The sequence below is a fragment of the Oryzias latipes genome, chromosome 7, assembly GCF_002234675.1.
Source record: "Oryzias latipes chromosome 7, ASM223467v1".
In the NCBI taxonomy this organism is placed as follows: Eukaryota; Metazoa; Chordata; class Actinopteri; order Beloniformes; family Adrianichthyidae; genus Oryzias; species Oryzias latipes.
Window position 1 is genome coordinate 13,469,795 of NC_019865.2, and position 27,073 is coordinate 13,496,867.

A 27,073-nucleotide genomic window follows, 5' to 3' on the forward strand; every position below is an offset into this window, starting at 1 on the left:
CTTAATGCTACTCAGATGGTGCTTGTGATGTATGAGATAGTGAAGTTACATTATTCTTGGGTTTCACCTGTAGGATTTTGTCAGTACAACTAAGATGGTGGATGGAAAATAATTTTACAAAGACATTTGTTCTTACATTGAACAATATAACTCACCTGAGTCTATGTGTTGCATTAGAATGCACAATAAATGATCATTTTTGACAGCATGGTATTACCTTGAAATTGTTTGTTATTAACATGTAACCTATAACACCTAAATGATAAAAGAAATTATTATAAATGTGTAATAGCTGAATAGAAATGCTTATAAAATCTGTCCATCCATTCTCTAAACCTGCTTGATTCCTGCTCAGGGTTCCAGGGATGCTGGAGCCTACCCAGCTACTGAAGGGTGACGGTGGGGTACACCCTGGACAATTTGTCTGTTTGTTCAATGGTAAGGGCTTATAGAAAAAGAACAAAGCAGAAATTGTGCAGAGGGAAAGTAGAAAATTGCAAAGATCATCACTGCAAAGCACTTTTGTCAGACCAGCGTTTGATCCATGAGACCTACATCCAGCTGGGATTTTTGCAGTAATTTCTGCCAAATTCAGGAGTGTCCAACTGAGGTGTTGTGATTGTGTCAGCCTCTGTGTGTTTGATGGTAACATGACAGCAGATGACAGGCTTCCTCTTTCCACTGAAAAACCGTAGCGCCATCAAAGCAACTGCTGCAGTATTTATCACTTCTTTTTTGCTGAAATCCTCAAACACCAAAGTTTGGTCACTGGAATGAAAAAAATGCCTGTTTGGCTTGTAGAGGCATGAGATTCGACTTCTGTGGTTTGAGGAATTTTGCTGTGAGTGCATTGAAGGAATTGTTATCTCTTCGCCTTGGAAATGCAGAACAAAGCATTTGCATAGTGATGTGATGAGTGTTAGATATCTAAAGGTGAGTCATAATTCTGATTTGGCTAAGTACTTCAAAGTGTAAATGGACTTTAAAAAAGCAAAACATGGCCAAAAATATCACTTGACACTTGAAATAATCTGCCGATTTAGAATGGAGGAAATAAGAATCTGATCCCTTTCACATTATGTCACCTTAATGGTAGGTTCATTTGTACACTTAAATAGAAAATCATAAGGAAAATCAAGAAATCAACTTTAAAGAATGTATATACATTTATTTGTATTTCATTAAACGAAATACGTGTTTTAAACCTTCTGCTGGAGAGACTTAGTACTTTGTTGCAAAACCCTTTTCAGCAGCACAGAGGTCAGACGTTTATTGTAGTTGATGAGCAGGTTTCGACATATATCAGGAGGAACTTGGGTCCACTCTTCTCTGCAAATGACTTCTAAATGACTAAGATTTTGTGGCTGTTGCTTGGAAACTCTGAGCTTAAACTCTCTATAGGTTTTTTATAGGACTGAGGTCTAGAGACTGGCTGGACCACTCCATAAACCTTGATATGCTTCTTCTCCAGTCATTCCTTGTTTGGTGTGTCTGTGTTTTGGGTCATTATTCTGTTGGAAGACCCATTCATGGCCAATTTCAAGTCTCCTGGCGGAGGGAAGAAGGCTATCAGGATTTGATGGTTCATGGCTCCATCCATCCTCCTACCGACCCAATAAACTAGCTCTATGCAGAAAAACACCCCCAAAGTATAATGGTTCAACCTCCGTGCTTGACAGTGGGGACAATGTTCTTGGGGTCATAGGAAGAATTTCTCTTTTTCCAAACGAAACAGGTTGAGTTGATGCCAAATAGCTCAATTTTGTACTCATCTGACTTCAGCGCCTTCTCTGCAGGGCTACTTTGTAACCACTGCAAGATGTTAGACACCTTGAGTGTAAAGTATATCCAGTGGTTTTCTAGGTGACTCTGGTGGCAGCTGTTTTGAGATCATCAAGTAACTCCTGTTTTATTGTTCTTGTGAAACCCCACCTGGTGACATCTTGTTTTGGAGCCCCAGACCTACAGGTGGATTTTGGTCATGTTGTAATTCTTGTATTTTGGCACCAACAGTTGTGACCTTATCCCCTAGCTTCTCACTGATGGCTCTGCAGTCCATTCTGGTCTAGTGCAGGTCTACAATCTTCTCCCTTCAATACACTGAAAGCTCTTTAATCTTTCCCATGCTGGTGAGTCTGATTGATTCTGTGGACATGTGTCTTTTCTACACGTGAATAGTTTCAACAGGTCCATTTAACCATTGTGCTATCCTATGGGGTCAATATGACCATTGACGTGTTCTCCCTACCATGACAAAGGTGGATAAAGGTGAAGAGGATTTCATGTTATCCATGGAAACCAGTGAAGATCACAAATTACTGAAGAAAAAAGTTCAGCGCACTGTCTAGTGGGGTCTAGATGACCCAACTCCCAATGTCAAAGTGCCTAGGATAGCACAAGGGTTAAAAGAGGTGACAGGCTGATTAGGAGACTCAAACTGGTCTGTGTGAACCAGAACTCTTAATGGATACTAGGGGTTTCAAATACTTATTTGCCTCAATGGAATGCAAATACATTTATATAAATTCATTCAAATAGATTTATTTATTTTCTTTGTGATTTTCTCACCGTTCAAACCATTAGACGGTCAATTTCTTTTTGAGAGGGCAAACCAACAAAATCAGCAGGGGATCAAATACTTTTCCTCCGCTGTAGATCTTACATTTTTACAAATGCCTTTGCTGCAAAAAAAAAAAGTATTGCAGTCAGTTTGTGAAGTTTGTGAGCAGCGAAACAGTGGTGGTTGGTACTGAGAGTGCCTCAACTGACCCTTCTAGCTGCTAAAGGCTTCAGATATTGCTGGTTTGAGTGTTGCAACTTTGGAAGCCGTTGTCCTTTAGTGAACCCATAATAGAATGAGTGAGTCATAATTATATCACAAACAAACACGTCTGTTGGAATGTGGGACGTAAAGGAAATTATTTTACAATCCTATTCTAAAGGATGACAGTTTTACATTGGATTGCACCAGTGGTCTAGATTTGTGATTCACATTTCTTTGCACTATCTTGACTCCTGATTCACCTCCAAATTCCCCTCAAAAACATAAACTCTGAAATACCGACCTCAACTTTATCATCCATTTACTTTTACACTCATGTTACATTTCTTTCCATGACCCATGGAGAATTTTCAAAGTTCCTCAATTAAGCTTTTTGTCTTGTTGTAAACATTTTTTTATTTGCTTTTCTTTTGTTTATGACCTCATTTATTTATGACAAATTTTTTTTACAGCTTGGAGTCCTGACAGAAAAATTAATGTATGACTAAAGATAAATGAATCTACCACTGACTATATTTAATCAATATTAGTGGCAATGAAGCCTAAAAAGCCCGCCTCAATGCTTCTCAGGCAGCAAAAATGAAATTTAGAAACTAGTTAGAAACTAATTAGTTGAACTAAATAATTGCTATTAATTCCATGTTATACCTTCTATTTTTTAATATATCTATTTTGAAACATTTATCATTACTGTTACATGTAGCTCATTGCATAAAACAAACATTGTTTTTTTTATTTGAATGTTTATGAAACGTGAAAATGATTAAATAATTGATTTTTTCTAAATATTTATTGTAGCCAATGATAAAAATGGAGGGGGGAGGGTTTTTGTGTGTAAAATCTGCTGCACTTAAAGCGCTTTTGTTGTTTTAAAATTAAAGAATAGTTTACAAAACTAAATGAACTTCACTAAAAGAAATAAAATAAAATAGATAACAACACCAGTTTAATTACAAGTAGATACAATTCATGAATGGAGCCTACTTTGGTAAAAAAAAAAAATATATATATATATATATATACATATATATATATATATATATATATATATATATATATATATACATATATATATATATATATGTATATATATATAAAAAAAACGCCCCTCTCACCACCCAGTTGGGGCCTTGAGCTTGATGTATTCATGGATCTTGGATGTTTCATCCTGGATAGTGGCTTTTACGCTCACTAGTCCTCGGCCTCCTTCCTTGCGGCTAGCATACAGTCTCAGGGTGCTGGATTTGGGATGGAACCCTCCATGCATGGTGAGGAGATTTCGTGTTTTAACATCCGTGGTCTGTATCTCTTCCTTTGGCCATCTTATTATTCCTGCAGGGTATCTGATAACGGGCAGCGCAGTTTTGCCATTGAGCTGGCTTCTCAGGACTTGCCTTACTCGTTGGAGGTATTTAGCTGTTGCAGCTTTCCTTGTTGCCTGCTCCAGGTTGCCATTTGCCTGTGGGATTCCAAGGTACTTGTAACTGTCCTCGATGTCTGCTATTGTTCCTTGTGGGAGTGAGACCCCTCCTGTGTGGACTACCTTGCCTCTCTTTGTCACCATCCGGCTGCATTTCTCGAGCCCGAATGACATCCCAATGTCAGTAGGCAAGGCAAGGCAAGTTTATTTGTATAGCACAATTCGTACACAAAGTAATTCAAGGTGCTTCACAAAACAGAAAAATGCATTAAAATCACAATACATCATTGAAATCAACGTAAAATTTACTTTAAAAGAAAAGAAAAAATTTGAAAAATGATTTAAAAATAAAGGAAGGAAAGGAAAGAAAAGTGCAGATAGGACCTTTCAGTCATATACACGGCTAAACAGAAATGTTTTAAGTCTAGATTTGAACATGAACACAGAAGAGGCCTGTCTTACGCCTTCAGGGAGGCTGTTCCAGATTTTAGCTGCAGAATATTGAAACGCTGATTCCCCTTGTTTAGTTCTGACTCTGGGAATCAACAGGAGGCCGGCCCCTGAGGTCCTCAGAGTACGAGATGGTTCATATGGCACTAACATGTCAGAGATGTACTTTGGTGCTCGGCCATGGAGAGACTTGTACACAAGCAGAGCTGCTTTGAAGTCTATTCTTTGAGGTACAGGGAGCCAGTGCAGAGACCTGAGCACAGGACTAATGTGATCATACTTCCTGGTTCTGGTCAGGACTCGAGCAGCAGCATTCTGGATGTACTGAAGCTGTTTTACAGCTCGTTTGGAGAGGCCGGTGAGCAGGCCGTTACAGTAGTCTAACCTGCTGGAGACAAATGCATGAATAAGTATCTCCAGGTCTGGTTTTGACACTATGTTTTTGATTTTGACAATGTTTTTCAGATGGTAAAATGCCGCTGATGTTACTGACTTGATATGGCTGTTAAAGTTCAGGTCAGAGTCCATGATTACCCCTAGGTTTCTGACTTGATTTGAGGGTTTAAGAGACAGAGAATGAAGGTAGCTACTGACTCTTTCTCTTTGTTTCTGTGGGCCAAAAATAATAACTTCGGTCTTGTTTGAGTTTAGCTGTAGAAAGTTGCTCTGCATCCACGCACTGATCTGTTGGAGGCAGTACTGTAGATCCTGGTGGTGTGGATCAGGGAGTCAATGGCACGCTCACTCTTAGCATATAGCTTGATGTCATCCATGTAGAGGAGGTGACTGATGTTGGCCCCATTTCTGAGTCGGTATCCATAGCCAGTCTTGGTGATTATTTGACTGAGGGGGTTGAGACCTATGCAGAACAGCAGTGGGGACAGAGCATCACCTTGGTATATCCCACATTTGATGGACACTTGTGCAAGTGGCTTCCCATTGGCTTCAAGGGTGGTTTTCCACAGCTTCATTGAGTTTCCTATGAAGGCTCTTAGAGTCCTGTTGATGTTGTACAGCTCCAAGCATTCAGTGATCCATGTGTGTGGCATTGAGTCATAGGCCTTCTTGTAATCAATCCAGGCTGTGCACAGGTTGGTGTGTCGTGACTTGCAGTCTTGAGCGACTGTTCTGTCGACCAGGAGTTGGTGTTTGGCTCCTCTGGAGTCTCTACCAATGCCCTTCTGTGTGTTACTCATGAATTGATCCATGTGCCTATTTATCTTTGTTGCAATGATGCCTGACATGAGCTTCCATGTTGTGGACAGACAGGTTATTGGCCGGTAGTTGGATGGGACTGCACCCTTTGAGGGATCCTTCTGGATCAGGATCGTTCGCCCTTCCGTTAGCCATTCGGGGTGAGTCCCATCTCTTAGCAGCTGGTTCATTTGTGCTGCCAGGCGCTCGTGGAGTACGGTAAACTTCTTTAGCCAGTAGGCATGTATCATGTCAGGGCCCGGTGCTGTCCAGTTCTTCATACCTGAGACTCTTTCTTGGATGTCTGCCACTGTGATGGTTACTGGATTCTGTTCAGGGAGGTTGCTATGTTCTTTTCTCAGAGAGACTATATATATATATATATATATATATATATATATATTATAACTGTATACATTTTCTACATTTTTTAACTAAGCTCAGCACAAACAGTTGAAGACATTGATTCCTTGCTATGCCAGGCGCCCCCAAAAGAGGGCGCGCTATAGCTATGACTGAACGTGCACAACAAGCAGGGTAAAGAACAAAAACAAAAACACTTTAAATTAATATTTATGTTCAAAGGTAAAGCAAAAGCTGATAGTTTAATTTAGTGATGCATTTATTTAATTTGGATATACTTGTTCACGTTTCTTAAATGCTGAAGTAAACTGAAACTGAACTGAAATGTTGCTTTAAGGAAAACTAATTTCAGTTCTTTTGCCAGAAATTAAAGAAGATGCAGTGTTTCAGTACATTATTTAGCTTTAACCCTTGTGCTGTCCTATGACCCCACCCTTACATTGGCGTGTTATCCCTACCATGACAAAGGTGGATAAAGGTGAAGAGGATTTCATTTCAAGGTGATTTATGAATACATTTAGGTATAATTTAAGTTTAATTTAGTATACAGTTGGTTGTTAAGTTTGAAATCTGCTTCTGTTATTGCTCTTCTTAGTGTTGGCAGAAGATGGCACAGTTTCATCAGATTATGCAGCATCAGCCTGCAGGACCAGCTCTTCACACGACATAATTGCATGACTTAATCAGATACTTGCACATACTTTGCGCGATTACACGTTTCATCCAGTCTAGGTGACTATATTCAGTTTAATAGCTGTAATTTTCCAACTGCTTCTGCTTCCTAAATGACTGGAATTCTCTTACACTGTTGTGAAAAGACCCTTCTATTGATTTCTTGTTTTTTGTGCCGAGTGTTCTGCCCTTAAACTAATGTTGTGCATGACGAAGACTTTGTGGCAACAGTGCAACACTTTTAGCCGTGGTTAAACATTCCACATCATTCTCTCTCAACAGTAACACAACTATCATGCACAACTGTGTGTGACGACAACAAAAGTCACAAAAAGTCACAAATGTTGTGCTCCAGAAATAGACTTTTTCACCAGAATGGATCTGGCAGTTCTCAATACAGCGATTTCTTGTGCTTTTCAAGGTCAATCGACTGTTTAGAAAGAGAATTAGCAGGTATAACAGTCACACACACACAAGCGCACACCGCCAAACTCACTCAAAATCACAGCTCTGGTTGGAGTGCCAGTGGCGTCGCTCAGAATATCATCAAACAGAATGGAGCATCCCTTTCATTGGCAGAGTGCATGTGCAGACCCGTCTGCTTTACCTAGCTTATTTCGCGATATTAACTCTCATTTATCACTCTGTCACTCCAGAGGAAAAAAGCAAAGTTAGGAACAAAACACAGTAGAGCTTGGTGTAGTTTAGACTGCGTCTTCAGAGATTGTTTGATGTGTCGGAAAGTGTTTGCCTTTGGTGCTTTTGCAGCTTTTTGTGCGCTTGAGATCAAGACTACTTCAAATTAAGCTGTACAGCCTGCATCAGTAGCTCAAGCACACATATAAAGGGATATTTAAATTATGTGGCTGCAGGTTCACATCCAAAAAGTAATGGAAATGACAGGAACAAACTTTTTCAAAAATGTAATCTCGATACAGTGCACCCAAACCAATGTTTGCACTTCCTTTTTGATTTTAGAGATGAAAAAAAGTTGTCTTGTTTCAAGCACGTGTGGATAACGCCTGATTTATCAAGTGCTCCTGAGTGGGAGGGCCTCCCTCTTATGTTCTTTGCTTGCTATAACACTGGTAAAGAAATGTCTAAGTAAAGTGTTGTAGTGTTTTTCACTGGGAAGAACTGGTAAATCGCAGTTAAATCCTGTAGAATCCTAGAATCCTGTATTTGATTTAGTGGAAGTGGAATAGTTCCTCAGCCTTTTTTTTTTGTATTCACCCAACAGCGTCAGGGAAAGGCTCCAGCAACTTCGTGACCTCAAAAGGAATGGCTTATGTTTAGAAGATGGATATCCTTTTAAAAATGAGTTCCAATCTGCAGTAGATTTCAAGAAATTCTGAGGGGTTAAGGCCAAGAAGAATCTGGATGAGTTCAATAAAACAGGTACTATCCAATTTTCCTTCAATCAAGCTTTAATATTCACCAATAGTTAGTGATATCATAGACCACCCGGTGTCTTTTAACTTTATTCCCGTTTTCAATATGTTTGTTTTTTACTTCTCTGAACTTTTAAATATGTACATATGCGTGCTGTTTATGTGCATGCATGCATTCCCTGTTCTTTGCTGGCCCTTTTGCTCCCTGACCTCATTCCACTTTCTTTTGCGGCTCTTTCCTTTTATTCATTTCTTTGTGCAGTGAGATGCAGAAAGGGGGGTGAGGGGAAGGAGAGGGACCTTTTGTTAGCTTTCAGGTGGTTTCACATGAAAAGCCAGAGTACACACCTAGGTTGCCGCCACGGGCTATCTGCAGCGTCTCCCTTGCTTCCGCTGAGTATACCTGAACTAGCCTTCAATTGCCTCTAAAAGCCCAGGTACACACAAATCAGACAAAGGCAGAGTGAGTGCACGCAGTTATAGAAATGTACAAACAGGTTGTTTTTTTGCAGAAGGGACAGTTATTTTCTTTATGAGGAATTATGGGGTGTGGGTTGTGATGGACGGGTGCTGCTTGATGACTTTCTCTGTTCTCTCCTTGAATGGACTCCTATTGGCCCAAAAGAGCTCAGGTAGCCTTGTGTGCGCTTGGATTTGCGTGTGTGTGTTTTGCCCCAAAGTAGACCACGGTGAGTGCTCTCAACTTAGTGTCAGGTGTCAGGTAGCTACTTGTCTTTGTGTCTTCAAGGCTGAGGTTGCTTGGATAGTGTTTACAGTTCAGGAAGCACAACGAAGAGGGGGAGGATGGAGCAGGAGTGTGGAGGGCTCACCGGCTTTGATCTGAAGCTGTTGGTTTGATTGCATGTTTGAGCGGGAAAGTGAGTGTGAGAAAGAGTGATATTGAGTTATAATGTGAGGGTATCAATGCTTTTACAAATGTTTGCACAAGTGCAACTGAGTGTTTGTGCTTGCTTAGTGTACTGTATGCTTAGGCCTTTCACTACTTTCAAAGCTGGTGCTTCCGTTCAGGCGTCTTCGGCAGAATTTGACTTGACATTTTTGGCTATATTTTAGAGGATTGATAACACCCTTGGGACCTGTTTAGGCATGATAATGAGACAACCCTCAAGTCACCTGAAAACAAGAAGACCACTTTAGACATGTTAAGTTGGTCCAGATCTGAACTGTTCTCACAACTGCAAACGTTAAAAGATATTCAATTTTTTCACCAAACAGACTGGCGACCTGTCCAGGGCATCCCCTGCCTTCGCCCATAAGTGGCTGGGATAGGCTCCGGCAGCCCCGTGACCCCAAAAAGGAAAAAAAAAAAAATGGTGGGTGCCATCATCCAAAGATTAGGCCATATGTACTGCTCACTGATCACCTGTAATTCACACTGATGACAGGGTTAAACGAGACCTAAATGCATATTTCAGCAGCATAGTGGTACTGTGGCTTGCACAAACTCTAGACTGAACTCAGCTGGTTTGCAGAGGCAGCAAGTTTTCTACTTTCTGGCTTTTGTAAAAATCAAAATTTAGAAATTTTTAAATTTGAGGGATCCTGTGTTTGTTTGTCTGTTTATTACTTTCCCATTACTGAAGCTACTAGTCCACAGTTTTCTTTTTCATAATTATCTTCATCCTGTCCCCTCATCACATCAGGTCATAGGAGTCTGGCTTTTTGCTAACTTTTCTATTCAGAGATTTTCCTCTCCACTCATCTTTATCTTGCTCATTATGTGGATTATTCATTGACATATTTTATTGGTCACTAACTTTAGGTGTTCAATGAGGATAATCTGTTATTTTTGCTTCATGTTTATGTTTTTATTTTTTATTTGTTTAGTGCTGTGAGACAACCTTGGTTGTGTACCTGCTCTTTATTAAAAAACCTGATCAGTACTGAAAAAATAAACTTGACACAAGAGACACCAGTTTTTAAAATGAAGACAGTTAAACCGCAGCAATGGTGTAAAAGAGGATATTTATGTTGGACTATGGAACTGATGTGTCTGGAAAGTAATAAAATCATTCCTAACAGGTAAACATAAACAAACAAATATTGTCAATCTCTCGGTTTACGTTGCAGAACCAAGAGTATTTAAGCCTTGTCAGAGATTACACAATCTTTGTCCTGGGACTTTATTGGTCAATACCATTATCCTTCACTTTGACATGACAAAATTTCTCCATTGAAATGGAAACTGGATAAACAGTTCAGCTCAATTTTGATTTAGTCACCAGCAAGTTCAAATCAATTAATTAGTAAAATGCAGAAAAGACATGCATAGGCTACATCACATGGAACATTCCTGAGCTTCTGGCCCAGTCTTCTCTGATTCAGTGCTCAAAGTCCCATCTTTACAAACAACACAATGTTATACCCTAGCAATTTATTGAACTTTAACCCACCAATTAGTGATAGATTAAACAGAGAATATTTTACATCACGTCAAAATTAGATAAATGAAACAGAGCGTCCCTTACGCAGGCAGTTTAACAGACGTTTTACTTTGAAAATGTGAAATGTTCATTGACTTTCATTCAGTTGATTTCCAGCAGATCTATTACACTTATACTGACAGTCTGTATTCTCAGCAGTCTGTCAGTCTGAAAGAGGACTTCTTGTTAATGTCAAAAGTAGAACCTGTACTTGTTAAGTCAATTTACTGGTGTTATTAAAGTTAGAGTGATCTTTTTTGTTCTGACAGGCGACCCAGTCTTCCAGATGGTACCAATTGTTCACTTCAGTCATGCTCCAAATGGGGACCAAGTCTACCAAGAGTACTTGAACTTTTCTAACCCTTTTCTCATCCAATTCATCCTTTGACGTTTTGATTGTAAAGAAACAAAGAGTACAAGTAATGCTAATGTGTTTTTTATTGAAAGAAAATGTTACTTTCAGATTTATAGACCAGTTGTGATGAATTTTAGGTGAGCGGCCAGTGACTCTGTATCCTTTAACTAAGAGTTTACATACTGTATGACTACATCATATGTTCATCACTTAAAATTCAATTATAATGTGAAATGCAAGTAGATAGACACATTTTTCGATGTATTTTTCTTTTGAAAGTGTGCACTGTATTTTTGAGATTGGATATTTGCAGTGCGCTCATTCAAACCTTGTTTCTTTGTGGCTGAATGAATGTACACTGGCATATGTACATGCAGGAATGTCTGAATGAATGGATTGATGGTTGGTTGGTTGGTTGGTTGGTTGGTTGGTTGGTTGGTTGGATGGATGAATAGACTTGTTTAGATGTTTTCTTGCATTTTCTTAAGAATGCAAGCTGCTTGAAATGACCTTAATTATGAACTGTCTCTTTACAGATGAGCTAAAGGAAGAACTAAAGTGCAAACACAAGAAACCAAAAAGGGAAAATGACTTCCAGGAGAGTAGGCACGCACGATTTATAGAGAACACTGTGTGCCAGTTAGGGTTTCCCTGAGGCTAGAGACTTAAAGTGCATTTAAAAAGATGAGTGAGAATAAGTGCCAGGAGGGGAGAGGTAGTGGTAGTACAAAGGTTTTCAGGTGTACGGACCACATAGTTCACGAGCTGCCTGGAAAAAAAACATCCCTATTGCTTGATGGCAAAATACAAAATCACGCAAAATTGACTTTACAGCCCTTTAATGAGTTACTGACAAAAATGTATTGAATAAATGAAACAATTTATACAGTTTTTTAAGCAACAATAGCCAAAGCAATAACAAAAACTGACTACAAAGACGGATAATGGAGAGGAAGAAGGGAGAGTTTGACAGATGGGAGCAAGAGAGAGACATTGTGGTGAACAGCTCTGAAAGAGTTTTTGTGGGGCTGCAACAAAGGCCCCTCAGAAAACACAGTGGCACAGGAATGTTAATTAATTAATGAGAAACTATTCAGGCTACAGAGGATTGTGGAAAAAGAAAGACATAGAGGAAAAAAGACAGAGAAGCAGACAGACAGGCCAGAGGGTACACTAACCTCAAACAGGGTGCAAAGACTTTCATCTGTACAGCTTTATATTTTCAATAGCACATTGTTGTGTTCATTCTAGGCCCAGCAAGCATGAATGGTGCCTTTTGAGGCGAGTCTGTATGTCACAAATGTAAACGCTGCATCTTTGTGTTTGGCTTTATGTGAGTACACTTGAATGCAAGCAAGATTACCGCTTCATTTGCTGAGCCTTAAGATTTACTTCATTCATACCAGCATTGGTAATCAAACAAAAGCTTAAAAAATGATGAAAACAAAACAATTCTGCAGGAAAAAGGATTTTATTCAAGTCTAAAAAAATAATGGTAGACCTAAGGGATAGAACAACTGTTTTAAATGACAGATCACTTTAAAAAAAAATGTTGTCTAATTTATGAAAACGAGGGAATGCATAATAGGACTGTTGTGCAACAAGCTGTACTTTTAGGTGAACAACACATGATGCTGTTGTGCAACAAATAAAGCCGAACTTTCTTGTCAAGCATTCTGTCTCCATCTCTCTAATCTCTCTGACTCACACAAATCAGCACTTTTTCTTATTTCGTTACAATGTAAGCCTTTAAAAGGCAATAAAAAAAAAAAAACTTTTTTTTTTTACTTTCTTTGTTTTTTTATCCACAAAATTCAAGATTGTGTCTTACAGATGAGGCAATTTGGACTGTTACTATCATTTAATGTTCTGCATCTTACTATCAGCTACATTTTAAACATAAAAAAGCACTGTTATAGTCACACTGGATTAGCAATGATGTAAATCATATTTACTCTACCAAAGACCCACTCCCATTAGAATTGTGTTCTTGGTGTGCCTGATATATTTTTGTGGCATTATTGTCATGATGGAGGACATATTTAAAGAAAATCAACATTAGAGTTGCATTTCTGAGTTTTTTTTTCATTTAAATAGTGAATTGGGAGCAGACAAAAAAAATGCAGTTGGAAAAACCTTGTATGTGTGACATAGAACCCACAGCTTCAAGCCACAAGCTCCCTGCTCCGCTCCATTCTGATACATCCTTTTGCAGACAAGTAAATCCATATGCGTCTTCATTTTCCTCATCTGAGCCGACATTTGGCCAAAAACTGTAAGGCTGGATAGCTCCAATATTGCTCACCATTTTTGTTGCATCAGTGATGTCAGTTTGGGGGCGTGAGGACCTGTAAGCTAACAGGAGACCAGGTAAAAAAAGGAATGATGAGAAAATGGGGGCAGGGCTTACTCGATGTCAACAATCCTGCCAATAACGCAGAGTTAAATTTCTGATGAATTTCTGCCGTTCTGCAGAAACTATGTCCAAGAAAAACTATAGTTTTTTTAATATTTTCTTTATTTTGGATGCAAACGGCATATTTATAATTAAAAGACCACTGGGATTGCATTTAAAATGTATCAAAAGATGATCGTGGGGGACTTTAACAGCCAAGTGTTGACGAATCCGCTTTTTGTCCCAGATCAATAACTTATTGTAATTCTGCTCTGTCTTGCTTGTCTTGTTAAACTTAAAAATGTTGTCATCTTTTCACTGTACCTCCTACATTTTACTGTAAGGGTGAAAATTCCAAATAATAAATAGTTTCATTTAACGTTTGGTAAGCTAATTTTACACTAATGTAACTTTTTGCAGCCTCTTTTTAAATGAAACAAAAAAAAAATAACTTAAAGAAGTTGCTAATAAAAAAATTTTTAAGGACTTTTTTTTCAGTTTCCTTCCATTTATCATCTTTATCTGTATGTTCCAACTGCACCTCAACTGTCTTTCCAGTTTACATGTTTAAGATAAAACAGCAAAAACCAACCAACTTTATTTCTACATAAAAATAGGTTGATAATAATTTTAAAATATAATAGTCAATAGTCAAATATTTCTCTACAGAATCATCCTCCTCTCAAAATAGACCCGAGTGTGTGTAAAGTGTAAATAACGTTTCCCCTAGTCACTCTAAACCTACTTTATCTTTATCTAAAAACATCTATGAGTTTGAGTTTCTGCATGTGTTATCTGCATTCCTGTTAAGGAAACCTGAGAAGGTGATGAATTTGATTCTTCTGCAACGAGGGCTCCAGAGGCGTTGGAATATTATTTTTTCAGTCACCTCTGAACTGTCACCAGTCACATAATCTGACCCTCTGTGTTTCTTTCGCTCCCCTTAAACCTCCCTGTGGCCTTCATCTTCATCCTTCACAGCCTCGCTTTAACTCTGCCCTCATTCAGCTTTGTTACTATTTCAATTTAAAAGATTCCTTGAGGAGCAATACTTTCTCCTCATTGCTGTATTGTATCACCATCACCTTTTTCTATTCTTTTTCCGCCCATTTCTCATACTAATTGCCCACCCAATTTCCTCAAACTTCTTCACCAAGTAATACAGGGAGGGGGGTGTGTGTGGGTAGCGTGAGGGAGAAAAAAGAGAGGGAATAGTTTAAGAATTGTGGGCCCCTCCCACTTTCCGGAGATGCTCCAGCCCATCCCTAAATTGCAGACCAATGAGGACAGCTCATTCGCAACTCATGCACTCCTTCTGCAATAGGTAAGGAGAGAGAGACAGAGAGAGCAAGAGATATATGAAAAGAGACAAACAGAGGAGGGGGAAAGCTTTAAATGTGTCTGTGGAAGAGAGGCAGTGCATAGAACAGGCCAGATTGCAAGATTAAACAAGACGTTTGAGCAAAGTGGAAGCCCATGAGAATAAACTAGAGCCTGAAGGATATGCAGATGAGCACAGATGAAGAGGTGGACCTTGTGACAGGATAGTTTTACGGTGCGGATAACCTACAAGAGGGAATTCAGGCAGTAAAACAAGAGAAAAACTTTGGGAAGGCTCAGTGTTCATCAAAGCTGCCTCGTAAAACATCTCAGAGGACAGACAGGAAATCTTGAGGCGCAGGTGGACAGACAGTCATGCTGCTCAGGCTTCTGCTTCTGTGGGCTGCTGGAGGACTTTGGGGGCCCAGCGCCGTATGGGGGTACGGAAAGATTCAGGACGGAGAGGGACCAGAGGCGCCTTCATGCCCATTTCACTGCCACTGCGAAGAAGATGGCATCTTCCTCACGGTGGACTGCTCTGAGATCGGACTGTCATCTGTACCAAGCAATCTCAGTCCTTTCACAACATACCTGTGAGTAACAGATGCAGTCGTTTAGGACTTTCTGATGAGTTAGATCATGTCCCATTTTATCAAAAGCAGGTCTTTTTTCCCCCCTATGACACATAGCAAATCCTCCATCCCCAAACCTTCTCATTTGTCCTGACTGCATGCTATTTCAATTAAAAATGTTGACTGAAAAATGAAACATTGCTGCCGAGCAGTGGCCGCTCCTTTATCATTCTGTGAAAGCAGAGCTGAAAGCCGTGGTCAGTTTGACGTGTGACCAGAAATCACTGGCATGGCCCACATATAGATAAAAATGGATGGGGTCCAGTGGGAACATGTGTATGTGAGACATTGAGAAAGAGCATGTGCTGGCCACTGTGGTGGAATAACTGGACCACTTTCAGTGTCAGGTTTCCATCACCAACTGGAGACTGAGAGCGCCAGTGCACTTGCGAATGACATGGCTTTTACGTTCATGTATGGATGTGTGGGAGTGCAAGCTTTAGTCGAGTATGGATTTCTGTTTGAGGACCTAGTGTTAATAAACACACTTAATTACATGGGACTAGTTTTAGCCTGTAGATCTTTTAGAGGTTGTTGGGAAAGTTGACCAAGGTTCTTACCTCACCAAGATAAAAATGCTTTGCTGGGATTTATTCAGCTAATGTGTTTCTCCAAGTACAATTAGAAAATCTAAAGAACCAAAAAAAAACAAACAAAAAATAAAATTCTGCTGTATAAAGAGGGAGTCAGGAAAAAAATTAGAAAAAGGTTATGATCTGTGTCTTACATCCTGTGGCTCAAAGCCAGACCTTTCAAATTGCATCACTATGTAAGCCCTCAGAGGACAGATTACTGACATTCTACGATAACCGAGATTGAAGTTAGGGAAGTCAAATCCAGGAAACAGGGTGTGATGGAGCAGCGCTCACCAGGGGTTCTGCAAGTATTATGTCAGAGGGTTCGATTTCAGAAAGATCAACAGTTTATGTAGCAACCGGCTTTATTAGTGACGCATGAAAGAACTCCTCTTGAACGATCCCTGACTCTTTTGGTGTTTGGGGAGCCTGCGACAGCCAGATTTCCCCATGTTTCATGTGTTTGCAGTGTTTGAAAAGTTAAAACACGTGTACTGTTTATGGTTATGAAATATGTTCTGTAACTCCGTCCAGGAATCTGCTACCTATGGGAGCATCTGGCTTTTGGCTTAACAAAGGGGCACAGCTCAATCAGCACAGGCACACACCCAAACAAGGCTGAATCTTTTAGAGGAGAACGTGCTGAGCATCTGAGTCTTCCTCGGAAATAAAAACTTTGATGACCTGATGACTCCCTCTGGGAAAATGTACATTTCTGCACACAAACACACATCATTCCCGGCGAGCACAAGCTTAATTGTTCATTTCCCCTCGTTACCTAACAGTGGAACTGACCAATTAGTGAGTTTGAGGACAGATTTAGAATTAGATAAATAAACCCAGCGACCAACTGCACACGCCCACACAAACAGACTGACACACAGATTTCCTTCGTACAATAGACAAGAATTTGGAAGAGCTGAAGAAACAGGGATGACATAAAAAGGGTTTTGTTTTCTGCACCTATAAACAAAAAAAAAATTCACATTCAAACCCTTAAATTAATGTACTTCTCTCCCCAACACGCACAGTTTTGGAGCATTAAGGCGGATCAGGATCTAAAAAGAAATCATGCTCTGCTCTGCAGGCTGCCATGGTCACAGGGAATTACTCACGAACAGTCCACTTTACAAACCACATCCTCACAAATCTGAGAAAGCACTATCCATTGAGCAATATCCACCCGTGTTGCGGGAGAGCTCCTCAAAGGGGTCTGACATTTATGATTCAGAGGTTACCTCATATTCAATTGATGATATTAATGCAAAAACAAAACAAAAAAATGTGTCTGAGAATGTTTCAATTTCAATGCTGTAGTTGAATTTAGTTCCAATATGCAAAGGAATTTAACTACTGCAAGGCAAAGGTGCTAAGAATGACCAGGAGCAGAGCTGATAGAGATTTATGACAATAATTGTTTCCGTGGGCAAGGCTTCAAATGAGCTGTCATGTGAGACGCTTTGGAACCTTCTCTTTGATTTCAGATTAGGAAGCAAAGACAGCACCTCAGGCTGTGTCTATATGACTGGCTGGATGTGTGTAAAGGCACAGAAGAAGAAATACAGTTGAAGGAAATAGAGATCTGTGCTTGCCATTCGTGATGTAGGAGATGGATTACACAAAATCAGTTGTTTACTAAGAGAATTTGAAAACTATAAAATAAAATATCTTCTAAATCATAGTGTCATGATTGTGTGTCTGGACCGCTGTGTTAGAAGCTCACACTTGCGATGCATGTGCATGAAGAAAGGAGCATGGATGTGGGACTTGGGTTGAGCGGCGTTTAGGTGATGCTTTTGGTAGCGGTGAGTGCGGTGAACTTCTAACAATGTTTTGGCCTTGGCCAGGAAACCACAGCTAGAGCATTACCAGACAGAGGAAAACCGAAGGGAGCAGGAGCATGTGTGCGTTTGTATGTGTGTGAAGACCACCCACACTGCAGCGCGGGTTTTAAAAAACTTCTTTTTTTTTTTTTTTTTAGTCAGTGAAGGTGAAGTAAGCATATTAGAATCATGGGGAGATGGAATATTTAAAAAGGAAACAGAGAAACCGAATGTGCATTGAAGGAACATGAAGACAGTTTAGGCAATGTTGCACACACACAAACACACACAGTACATGCAATCGCAGGGGACAACATCCTGTCTTGGCATGGTGGCCGTGACAGTAACAGTCGTGTGCGTGTCATTTAGCTATTATGCTGCTGGAATGATTCCTATCAGGAGTGACCGGGGGTCACACTGTAAACATCATGTCTCAGAGACAGGGAGAGAAATGAGACAAATTGTATTTAAAAGAGAAGGAAGGGCATCGGAAATAGGAAAAAAAAAGTTACCAATATGAGAAAAATGAAGAAGAAAAAAAAGCAGTGAGACTTCTTGAATGTGTGCATAATAACAGTTGAGGGTCCGCCATAGAGCAGCTATCATCTACAGCATCAATGTCCTGGCTCCAGACGTCTCTGGTCGCCCCTCGCCTTAATTACACTCCTGTCTCTTGTTCTCTCTGTTTACCCTGCCATACCTGTTCTCCTTTCTTCACCTGTTTCCTGTTGTCTCGTATAGGCTGAATAGGAATTTACGTATGTGTGTGTGTCCTTTTATAGCAGGTGTGGAAAATGGATACACAAGTATGAATATAATATGAATATAATATTTTATTTGTTCAGAGTTTAACCCCCAAAAAACAACCTGAACGCGTACAGCTCAGGGTGGTGGAATGACTAAAGTAAAGGGTGTGTACCAGAATGCAATGGTGTAAATGTTTTGCAAGTGTGTGTGTGAGCTGGGGGAGGAGCAGCTTTGGCTGCGAGCCAAGCAAATATCGGAGAATTGCACTTCTGATTATACAGACGCCCAAAGCGGTGTCATGGACCGTCATGGTTTATCTGTTCCGCTAAAAAAGTTTTAGAGAAAAAAAGAGCTGAGTATAAAGGCCTTCTTCTTGTTTCATGTCTTCTGCTGTTCATCCGGTCCTTTGTTCTTCTTCTGCATATTTTACGTACACACCTAAAGTGTTCTCAGAGTTTGAATTCGTCATTCAACCCCCACCCCCCCAAAAAAAAAAAAAAAAGACAAAAAAGCCCAACAGTGAATACTAGCAGAAAAAGAATTTCCGCTTGCTACAAAAGAAATATTTGTGCCAGAGGGGTGTTGGAGGAAAGGAATAGGCAGTGTGCATCAGATACTACACTGGTCTGTGGTTTCCTGAGAGCAAACTGGGAGGCTTTTAAATTCCGCTCAGGGGACACAGACAGCAGGTAAGCAGGTACAGGACAACAATGAGAACAATGACGTTTCCCTTGGGAGAGGCAGGCAGTGAAGACACAGAGGCCATAGTGTGCTCTTCCGCTCCATATCCTGTCCTTTAGAAAAAGGAAGAAAGCAATCCTGACATGAGATCTTGAAGGGACCAAGGGTGGAGGAGCAAGAGATCATTAAAGAAAGTGCTCGCAGTCCCTCCGTGTATTAAAATCAACCCCGTTTGTTATCAGACTGAATATGTGATTCCCTGTCTGATGGCGTTGAGATGCTCGTATTAGGAGAGGGTTAGGAATGTGCTCCTTGGGATAGGTGGCTGTGGGGTAAACGGCTGCTTCTGACTGAGAATTCAGATGGCCTGCATGGCCCGGATTCCAGTTCGTCCTTTCCGACCCTGTGAATCCATGGGAATGTTTGTTTGCATGTGTGTGTCTGTGTGTGTGTGCCTGTATGTGCATGAGTCTGTGCAAATGTAATAGCTTTCTCATTTTACTACAGAGAAGGCATTGTCCTATGCTAGGAGGGCCATAGTCAACCTCCCTTACTGTCCCAGTGTAAGATCATGCAAAAAGACTGATTTGAACATACATTCTATGATTTGATATAGATGACACTAGTGGCCTAAAATGAAAGTAAAGCCCTGAAATTTAAAAAAAGCAAATGCAACAAAAAAAAAACTATTTTGACCCAAAACATAAAGTGCAAATCCAATTTGACATCCTAATGAAAACAAAAATAATGGTCCACACAGTGAGGCACGAAGGAGAACTCTTTGCCAGCGCTGACAGCAATGTGTGTAAGACATAGTTTTCAGAGTCCCACCCAACATCCCAGCATAAGTCTGTCTCTTTCTGTCTGCCTGTCTGTGTGATCACTGGCCAGACCTGCTGAGTAAAGTGGCTCATGCAGGGCTGGCAGCGTGCAGGTGATGACTAGTAGGGTGTAATGATACTTAATGCCCTTTCCAACAGTGCGCTCACTTAGTCCCATCTAAATAAGAGTCTGAGATGCACATTAGGTAACATGTTGACTGTGCGTGTTCACATTCACATGTCAGGATGGATAATGTGTCCAAACAGCTCGCAGAGCTCACCTCAGCAGAATGTGACCTAGCTCATGGTACAGACATGCATGAATGTGTGCACACACTAACGTTTGACCTGATCTGAGGAAAAATATTGATTTAAGGGGAAAATGCAACATCAGGCCCTTTCAGACCAGTACAGTACAAATTATGCGGAACAAATGAGCAAAAAAAGCAGAAAAGGTTTTGACTTCCACATAATTTGCTGTTTCACTGCACGGCAAACCAAACTGCCCAAAAATGTCCCACAGTTACAGCTGCTGCTAATTTTGGGGCATCTCAAAACGATAGTGCACAGAAAAACACATCAAACCCAAAAAACCTCTGCAGTTTTCTAGTCATCATGTCTGAAACACCTCTCTGCTCAATGTTTGCTGACAAAACACTTCAAAATGTCAGTAAAGGTTCTTAGTTATCTAGGTGATGTCTTGAAGTTGAGCCATGACATCTAGACTTAAGATCTTATTTCTTGAAAAGTTGTACCACTCACCCAACTGACAACTCTTCTTTATTAATTAACTAAAAATGTCGTGCTCATGCCACATTGCTCTCACCATTGGATTCAGTTAAATTCAACTGCATTTATATAGCCCAATAGTCGTCTCAATGGGCTTCATACCGGTAACTTTATAAGAAGTTGAACTAATCTTCGATAGATAATTGCTAAACTAAACAGACTAAGATAAACTGGGTATCCCTGCCCTTAGACTCTCCTTCTCAGAAAGGAAAAACTAATAAAAACTGATTCTGAGAAGAAAAAAAAAAAGACACCTCAGGGATGATCTGTTGGATGGTCTGACCATGCTGATTAGGTAACTCGCAAAAGCCTACGATGTGCAAAGTTAATGATCAATACTGCCATGATGATGTGACTTGTAATACATGAAGAAATAGGAAAACAAAAACAACTAAAACATCATTTCTATTTCCCCGCAACAGTTTTATTTATAAAAGCATAATTTATACAGCAGGATTTCTCAATGGGTGACAGGTAAGGACTTGTATGTCGATGAAACAGACCAAAGAACTATCGACTACCTTTCTGGTAGTACTGGCCAAAACTAATATGGACAACAATTAAGAACAATGTAGGTAGTGTGTGCTTGGGCTTTAAAAAAAAAAAAAACACTGTAATTTGTGATATGCACATTGCACAAGCTGATAAAGCGATGTTGATAAAACAGCCCTGATTTATTTGCATAGTGGACTGAAAACTTAGTCAATGACATCTTGAAGTTCAATTGTGTAAGTTAGAACAGAGGTGTTTTTTTTTAACCTGGTTGATTCATTGTTTTAAGAGTGAAGAACCATCTCTTGATAATTACATCTCAACTGTGGATGGAAACGGAAATACAACTGAAATAAACATTTGGGTTAAAAAACACTCTGACATCTTGATGAAATTTAAAATAAATGTGTGCTTTAAGTCCTCTCTCAGTGCCAAAACTTTTGTAGAGAATTCTTCTTAACTGATTTTTTTTTCAAAACTGGACATCACAGGTGAAATTTCCATTTGTTGTAAAAGAGGAAAAGAGGGACTTTTACTGCTGCGGGGTCTCTCCAACTGCAGCCAGACTTACTCACATCTCTATTACATGTCTGAGAAGGAATAAAAGAGGAAATCTGGACTTTTTACATGGATGGCAAGAGGCCAAGCTAAATCTCTTTAAACCAACAGCAGTCACATGCCTTCTTTGGTATGGAGTAAGATTTCGTTGAGCGCTGATCTAAGTCCAGTTCTAGATGTTATCCGCAAGTGCTATTAAATATTTGGGGCACATGAGATGATCATAGATTTGTGGGTGTAAACGCAGATAGCCAGCGATGGATTTAGCCAGGGTTCCTGTTAAATCCGGTACCCTCTTCTTTCTGCCACCCAACCAAATAAAGTCATGCAAAAAACTTCCCACTGATACAGTTTAGTTTTATTGTTCATGCTGAGAATCTGCTTCAAATAATCATTAACTTTTATGGTTATAGGGATAGAGAGTTGATATTTGTAATATTTTGGGATATCTTGATGGGATTGGCTAGCTTTATCCTTTAAATGATTTAATCTAAAGGCTTTTATTAAAAAAAAAAACAAGCCCAGACAAAAAAATCATGCCAGAGCAATAGATTAGTGCTCAGGATCATGAATGCCTTTCTGCCTGCAGAGCTCCGGCCCGCTCACAACAGCTGCCTGTCAGTCCTGTCCACATGTTAGAGGCAGTTGCATGTTGTGTAGCATCGACTGTTCCAACACTTCCTGTTCCATTACTGAAGTGCTTGACCTTTCACCCCCCCCACCCCCCCTTGACCGTGTGCTGTGTGGGAGTACGAAGAGCGGACGTGGAGTGTGTTTGTGCACGTGTGGATGTGCGTGTGCAGTATACCAGGGTATGAATAAGTCCCAAAGGGCACAAGCATGTTTCCCATGACATGGCCTCAGACTAAACAGGCACTCTCTCTACACCCAGACATCCGCCTGCCATTCTCCTCCAAACCGCAGCAAGTACAGAAGAGCGCAAAACAAGGAGGGATCTTCTTTTTCTCTCCCATTCACCCTTCCCCTCTCTGTTTCCTTGCACTTTTGTGGTCGAGTTCTCCCTATGGCCTTCCTTGTCCAGGTGAAAGACTCATCCTCATCATCTTTTTTTGCTCATTGCACCCCATGAATAAGAGACAGAGAGAATGAAAGAGGTAAAGATAAAGAAGGAGTGCCTTTGGACACAAAGGGCAGCGTACCCCTCCCAGGAAGTCTGGGAGAGAGGGAAAAGAAAAAAAAAACATCTTCACAGGAAGGAGGAGGGAGGACAGCATTGTACCTTCCTTCCTGATTCTTTGTGCGTTTGCGTGTGTGTGTTTGCGCGTGTGTGTCATGTGTGACTAGGAGTGAAATCGAATGCCAGAGCAGTCAGTCTATTCCCATAGAAAAAAAAAAGCAAACACATTGAGACCTCACCCTCACTTTTAGTGCACACATGCTGCTCTTTCATGCAAATACACTAAATGCACACAAGCATTTAGCCCCTCTTAAAAGCACAGACTACCAGGTTCATTGTGTGGAATAAAACATCCTCTTTGATCGTGCCTCAACAGTTTCAAAGAGCTAAGCAGAGAGGCTCAGACTTAATCCATCTGAAGACGTAACTGTCATGGTTATACTAAAACAGAGCCAAGGTGCGGCTCAAGTGCCCCCCATTGCTGAACCCCTTCCCTCTGGGCAAGGCTCTACTGATTTTCACTGTAGACTTATTACTCTAATGTTCTTCACACATAAACCAGCTTCAAACGCCTGAGCTTATTGCCATTATTGGCTCTTTGGTTAACGTCTCCACCTGAGGAATGGACAAAAAGCCTAGAAAAGAGCCAAGAAGTGCAAGAGAGAAAATGAAGTCAGAAGGAGTCTTAAGGGTATGGCGTCTCTGAGTTCAAGCCCCACTTTGATCATCTTTTGGTCCATTTTAACAGTGGTCTTGTAACCCTTGTGCTATCTTAGATGACCCCACCCTTGCATTGACGTGTTCTCCCTACCATGACAAAGGTGGATAAAGGTGGAAAGATTTCATGTAATCCATGGACACCAGTAAAGATCACAAATCATTGAAGAAAAAAGGTTCAGCGCACTGTCTAGTGGGTCTAGATGACCCAACTCCCACTGTTAAAGTAGCTAGGATAGTACAAATTAATCATGATGAAACCTGTCATTTTCTAGGACAATGATTCTGCAGTGCAGCAGTAATTCATCAGAAATTCACCTCTGAGTTGTTTGCATGTTGGTATGGAAGCTACCCCAAGCTAACATTACCTGTGCAACAAAAATGGCAAGCAATTTTGGAGCTATTCAGCCGTACAGTTCATAAATTGGAAATGTAATTTTGAGCTCATTTTTATATATATGTATATCTTCCATCATGAGAAAAATGCTACAGATGCAAATTTAAAACACCAAGAACACAATTTTCATTGGAGTGGGTATTTAAATTTCATAGAATAATGACAAATCTACTCTTGCAGACAGGATGCATCTTAGACAGGTAGACAGCAGGTTCTGGTACAGTCCTATACTAAGTTTGCATGAAACTGTTTTTGCAGTCTTTTAGGCATAATCCAAAACTTTAGTTTTCACAAATTTGTGACAGTATGGCATGGTCTTTGCAACATTTATCAGCATGCAGGCATAGCAGATAAACAGGATTTGCATATGCTTCATATTGTGTTGGTGAATTAACCCTTTTGGAACAAAGAGTTTCCTCATCAAGGGGAAAAAAACCTGCAAGAAAGCAAAATGTTCAATACCAATAAATTATCATCACTTCATATAAATAGTGCAGTTATTTAAGAGAGGTGTAATCCATTACTTTGAGCATGCAATGATGCTGTATGCAAAAATGAGCTTCAAAAGAGGGCCATATTATAGTAAATGATAAAAATTGTTTGTTCAGTTACCATAACTGTGTGATTATGTGACGACTAAGAGAAATGAAGAAGTCTATCAACACTATTTTTCTTTTTGATCAAACGTCTTTGATGTCATGTCGATAAAAATTACAATCAATTCTGAACCCAACATCTAAATTCATCTATTTTAGATTATTGAAGCACTTTTGAAAAGAAAAGTAACTGGCGCCAGACACAATTCACCAAAATACCTGCTAGGAGTCATTACTAATGCAAGGAAGTTCCATTTTAATCTTTCTAAAATGGTCTAGATTGCAAAAAAAAAAAAAAAAGGAAATTAGGTTTAGAGCCTCATTAAAAAATACTTTTTTTTGTCTTGATTTTTTTTAAATAAAAACCTGGAATAATTTCTTATTTCATTTGAATTCTATTTGACCACAAAACTGGTAACAAACAAGGACAATACAGAGCCTTTAAGTTTGTCCAAACGTTTGTCCTCTGCTTTTCAAATTAAAAGCCAGGCGACTGTCATATCAAGCTAACAGCAGTGGTTATAGAGGTTAAAAAGTGGTTTATAGTAACTTCTGTAAATCTCAAGGAATTATAAACTGACTGGTGAACTTTCATGGCTCCACTGGTCACCAGAATGTAATACATGTGAAATCATGTGGTTTGATACACCAGCAGCTTTTGGAAAAGGGTATGTTTTTATATTGAGTCAGTTTATTTCCCTAAATTAAAACCATCTTTCTTCAGCTTGCTTTTGCTCATCTTATCTGATTGACACATTTCAGCGCTACAGCGCTAATGCTAAAAACAGACACCTGACGGCCGATGCTATCTGTGCTATAGGCTGCGGGTGTTTTCTTTCATCAGGGTGGTCTTTCATCCACCCAAAAAAAAACAACGAGCGTCTGGAGTGTGCATGGCTGTTTGTGGCGCTAGCGTGGGTGTGTGCACCTCTGAACAGAAAACACGGTTGTTTTTTTGCATGTGGCGAACTGTTTAGCTTTGCTAAATCACCAGCTCTTGTGAAAAAGGCTTCCAGTTTGAAACTGGCTACAATGGAGCTAGGGGCACATTCACACCCACACACACGCACTGCCTTTGATCACAGAGGCGATAGCATACTTCAGTAGTTCTACTGAAGGAGAAAAGGAAATATGATAAATCACAGTATTGTAACGACAGGACTGTGTAACCTCATGCTTCAATTGAAATTTTAAACAGAGATGCAAAGAGAGAGAATGAGTGGATGAGATTGAGTGGAGCGAGGGGCTGACTGAAAGGGCCGGAGCTGATGAATGGAAATGTACCTCTGCTTCATGCTTCTGTTCTTTTCTTAAGACTAGCTCCTTTCCATGGGTTGGTCCATCCATCACAGCACAGCACAAAGCAATCAAATACCTTCGGTGCTTTCTTTCTACTTTTGCCAAACCTTCCTCTCTTACACTCCCGTACTTACAAACGCACACACTTTGGAGAGGAATGACTAAATCTATCAAAGCAGATTGTATACCTGCAAATCACGAAACAACGGTGGAGTAGGAATGGAAAATCGTCAATTTCTTCTTCTTTCCTCTGAAACTGGCGTAAACTTCTCTCATACGTGCACAAAAAAGTAAAATTCTTCTCCAGGGAAAGAGAAATCTATCTTGTAGACTTTGTTATTCCTACAAAATCTATGAGAGGGGATAAAAGGAGCAATTAAGGGGTACATTTGTGAGTATGTTTGTTGCTGCTTTGAACAATGTTGAAAGTGTATTTCTTTTGTCATTCAGTAGCAGAAGGAGATCTAAGTGGATGCGGTGGTCTGTGTTTGTCCGCTGTTGAAAGATTTGTTGTCTTACAATCAATAACGGGGCTGATTTCCTAATACTGTGATGTCCGAGACACTTTTCTTGCTCTCACATAAAAATGAACAGGAGAAGCAACATGTGCTTCCATTCTCACACCAGCGGTCTGCTCCTATGCTCATTCAGAGCCCGTGCATGATGCAGTAAAAGGGCCACTGGCGACGATGCCCACCACATCTGCAGGCTTACTGGGAAACAATAGAAGTGTGAAAACGAACGACAGACATCTAACCACTCACACCACAGTCACCACAGTCACCTATAAATGGAAAGAACCCACACACCTAACACATTCTCATACAGACACACTGGAGACACCCATAAAGTGAAAGCCCAGTTCTAATTGTAAAACTCCCAATTCTCTGCAAAGCCTGAATAATTTTTGAGCACTCCCTTTTTTCATTTCTTTTGCGGCTGTTTATTTACGCTGAAAATATCTGCACGTCACTGCGCCAGCCGACACAATGCACATGTGGTAGTCATCAATCATAATTATC

General features: G+C 40.1%; 1 protein-coding gene across 1 annotated transcript in view; it reads left to right on the forward strand.

Annotated features, from left to right (window-relative positions):
• Positions 1-15,161: 15,161 nt before the first annotated feature.
• lgr6 (leucine rich repeat containing G protein-coupled receptor 6) overlaps positions 15,162-27,073 on the forward strand; it is a 34,762-nt gene continuing 22,850 nt past the window's right edge. The window contains exon 1 of the mRNA NM_001278833.1: positions 15,162-15,379. Within this exon, the coding sequence (NP_001265762.1) occupies positions 15,162-15,379 (218 nt within the window). The remainder of the gene's footprint in view (positions 15,380-27,073) is intronic.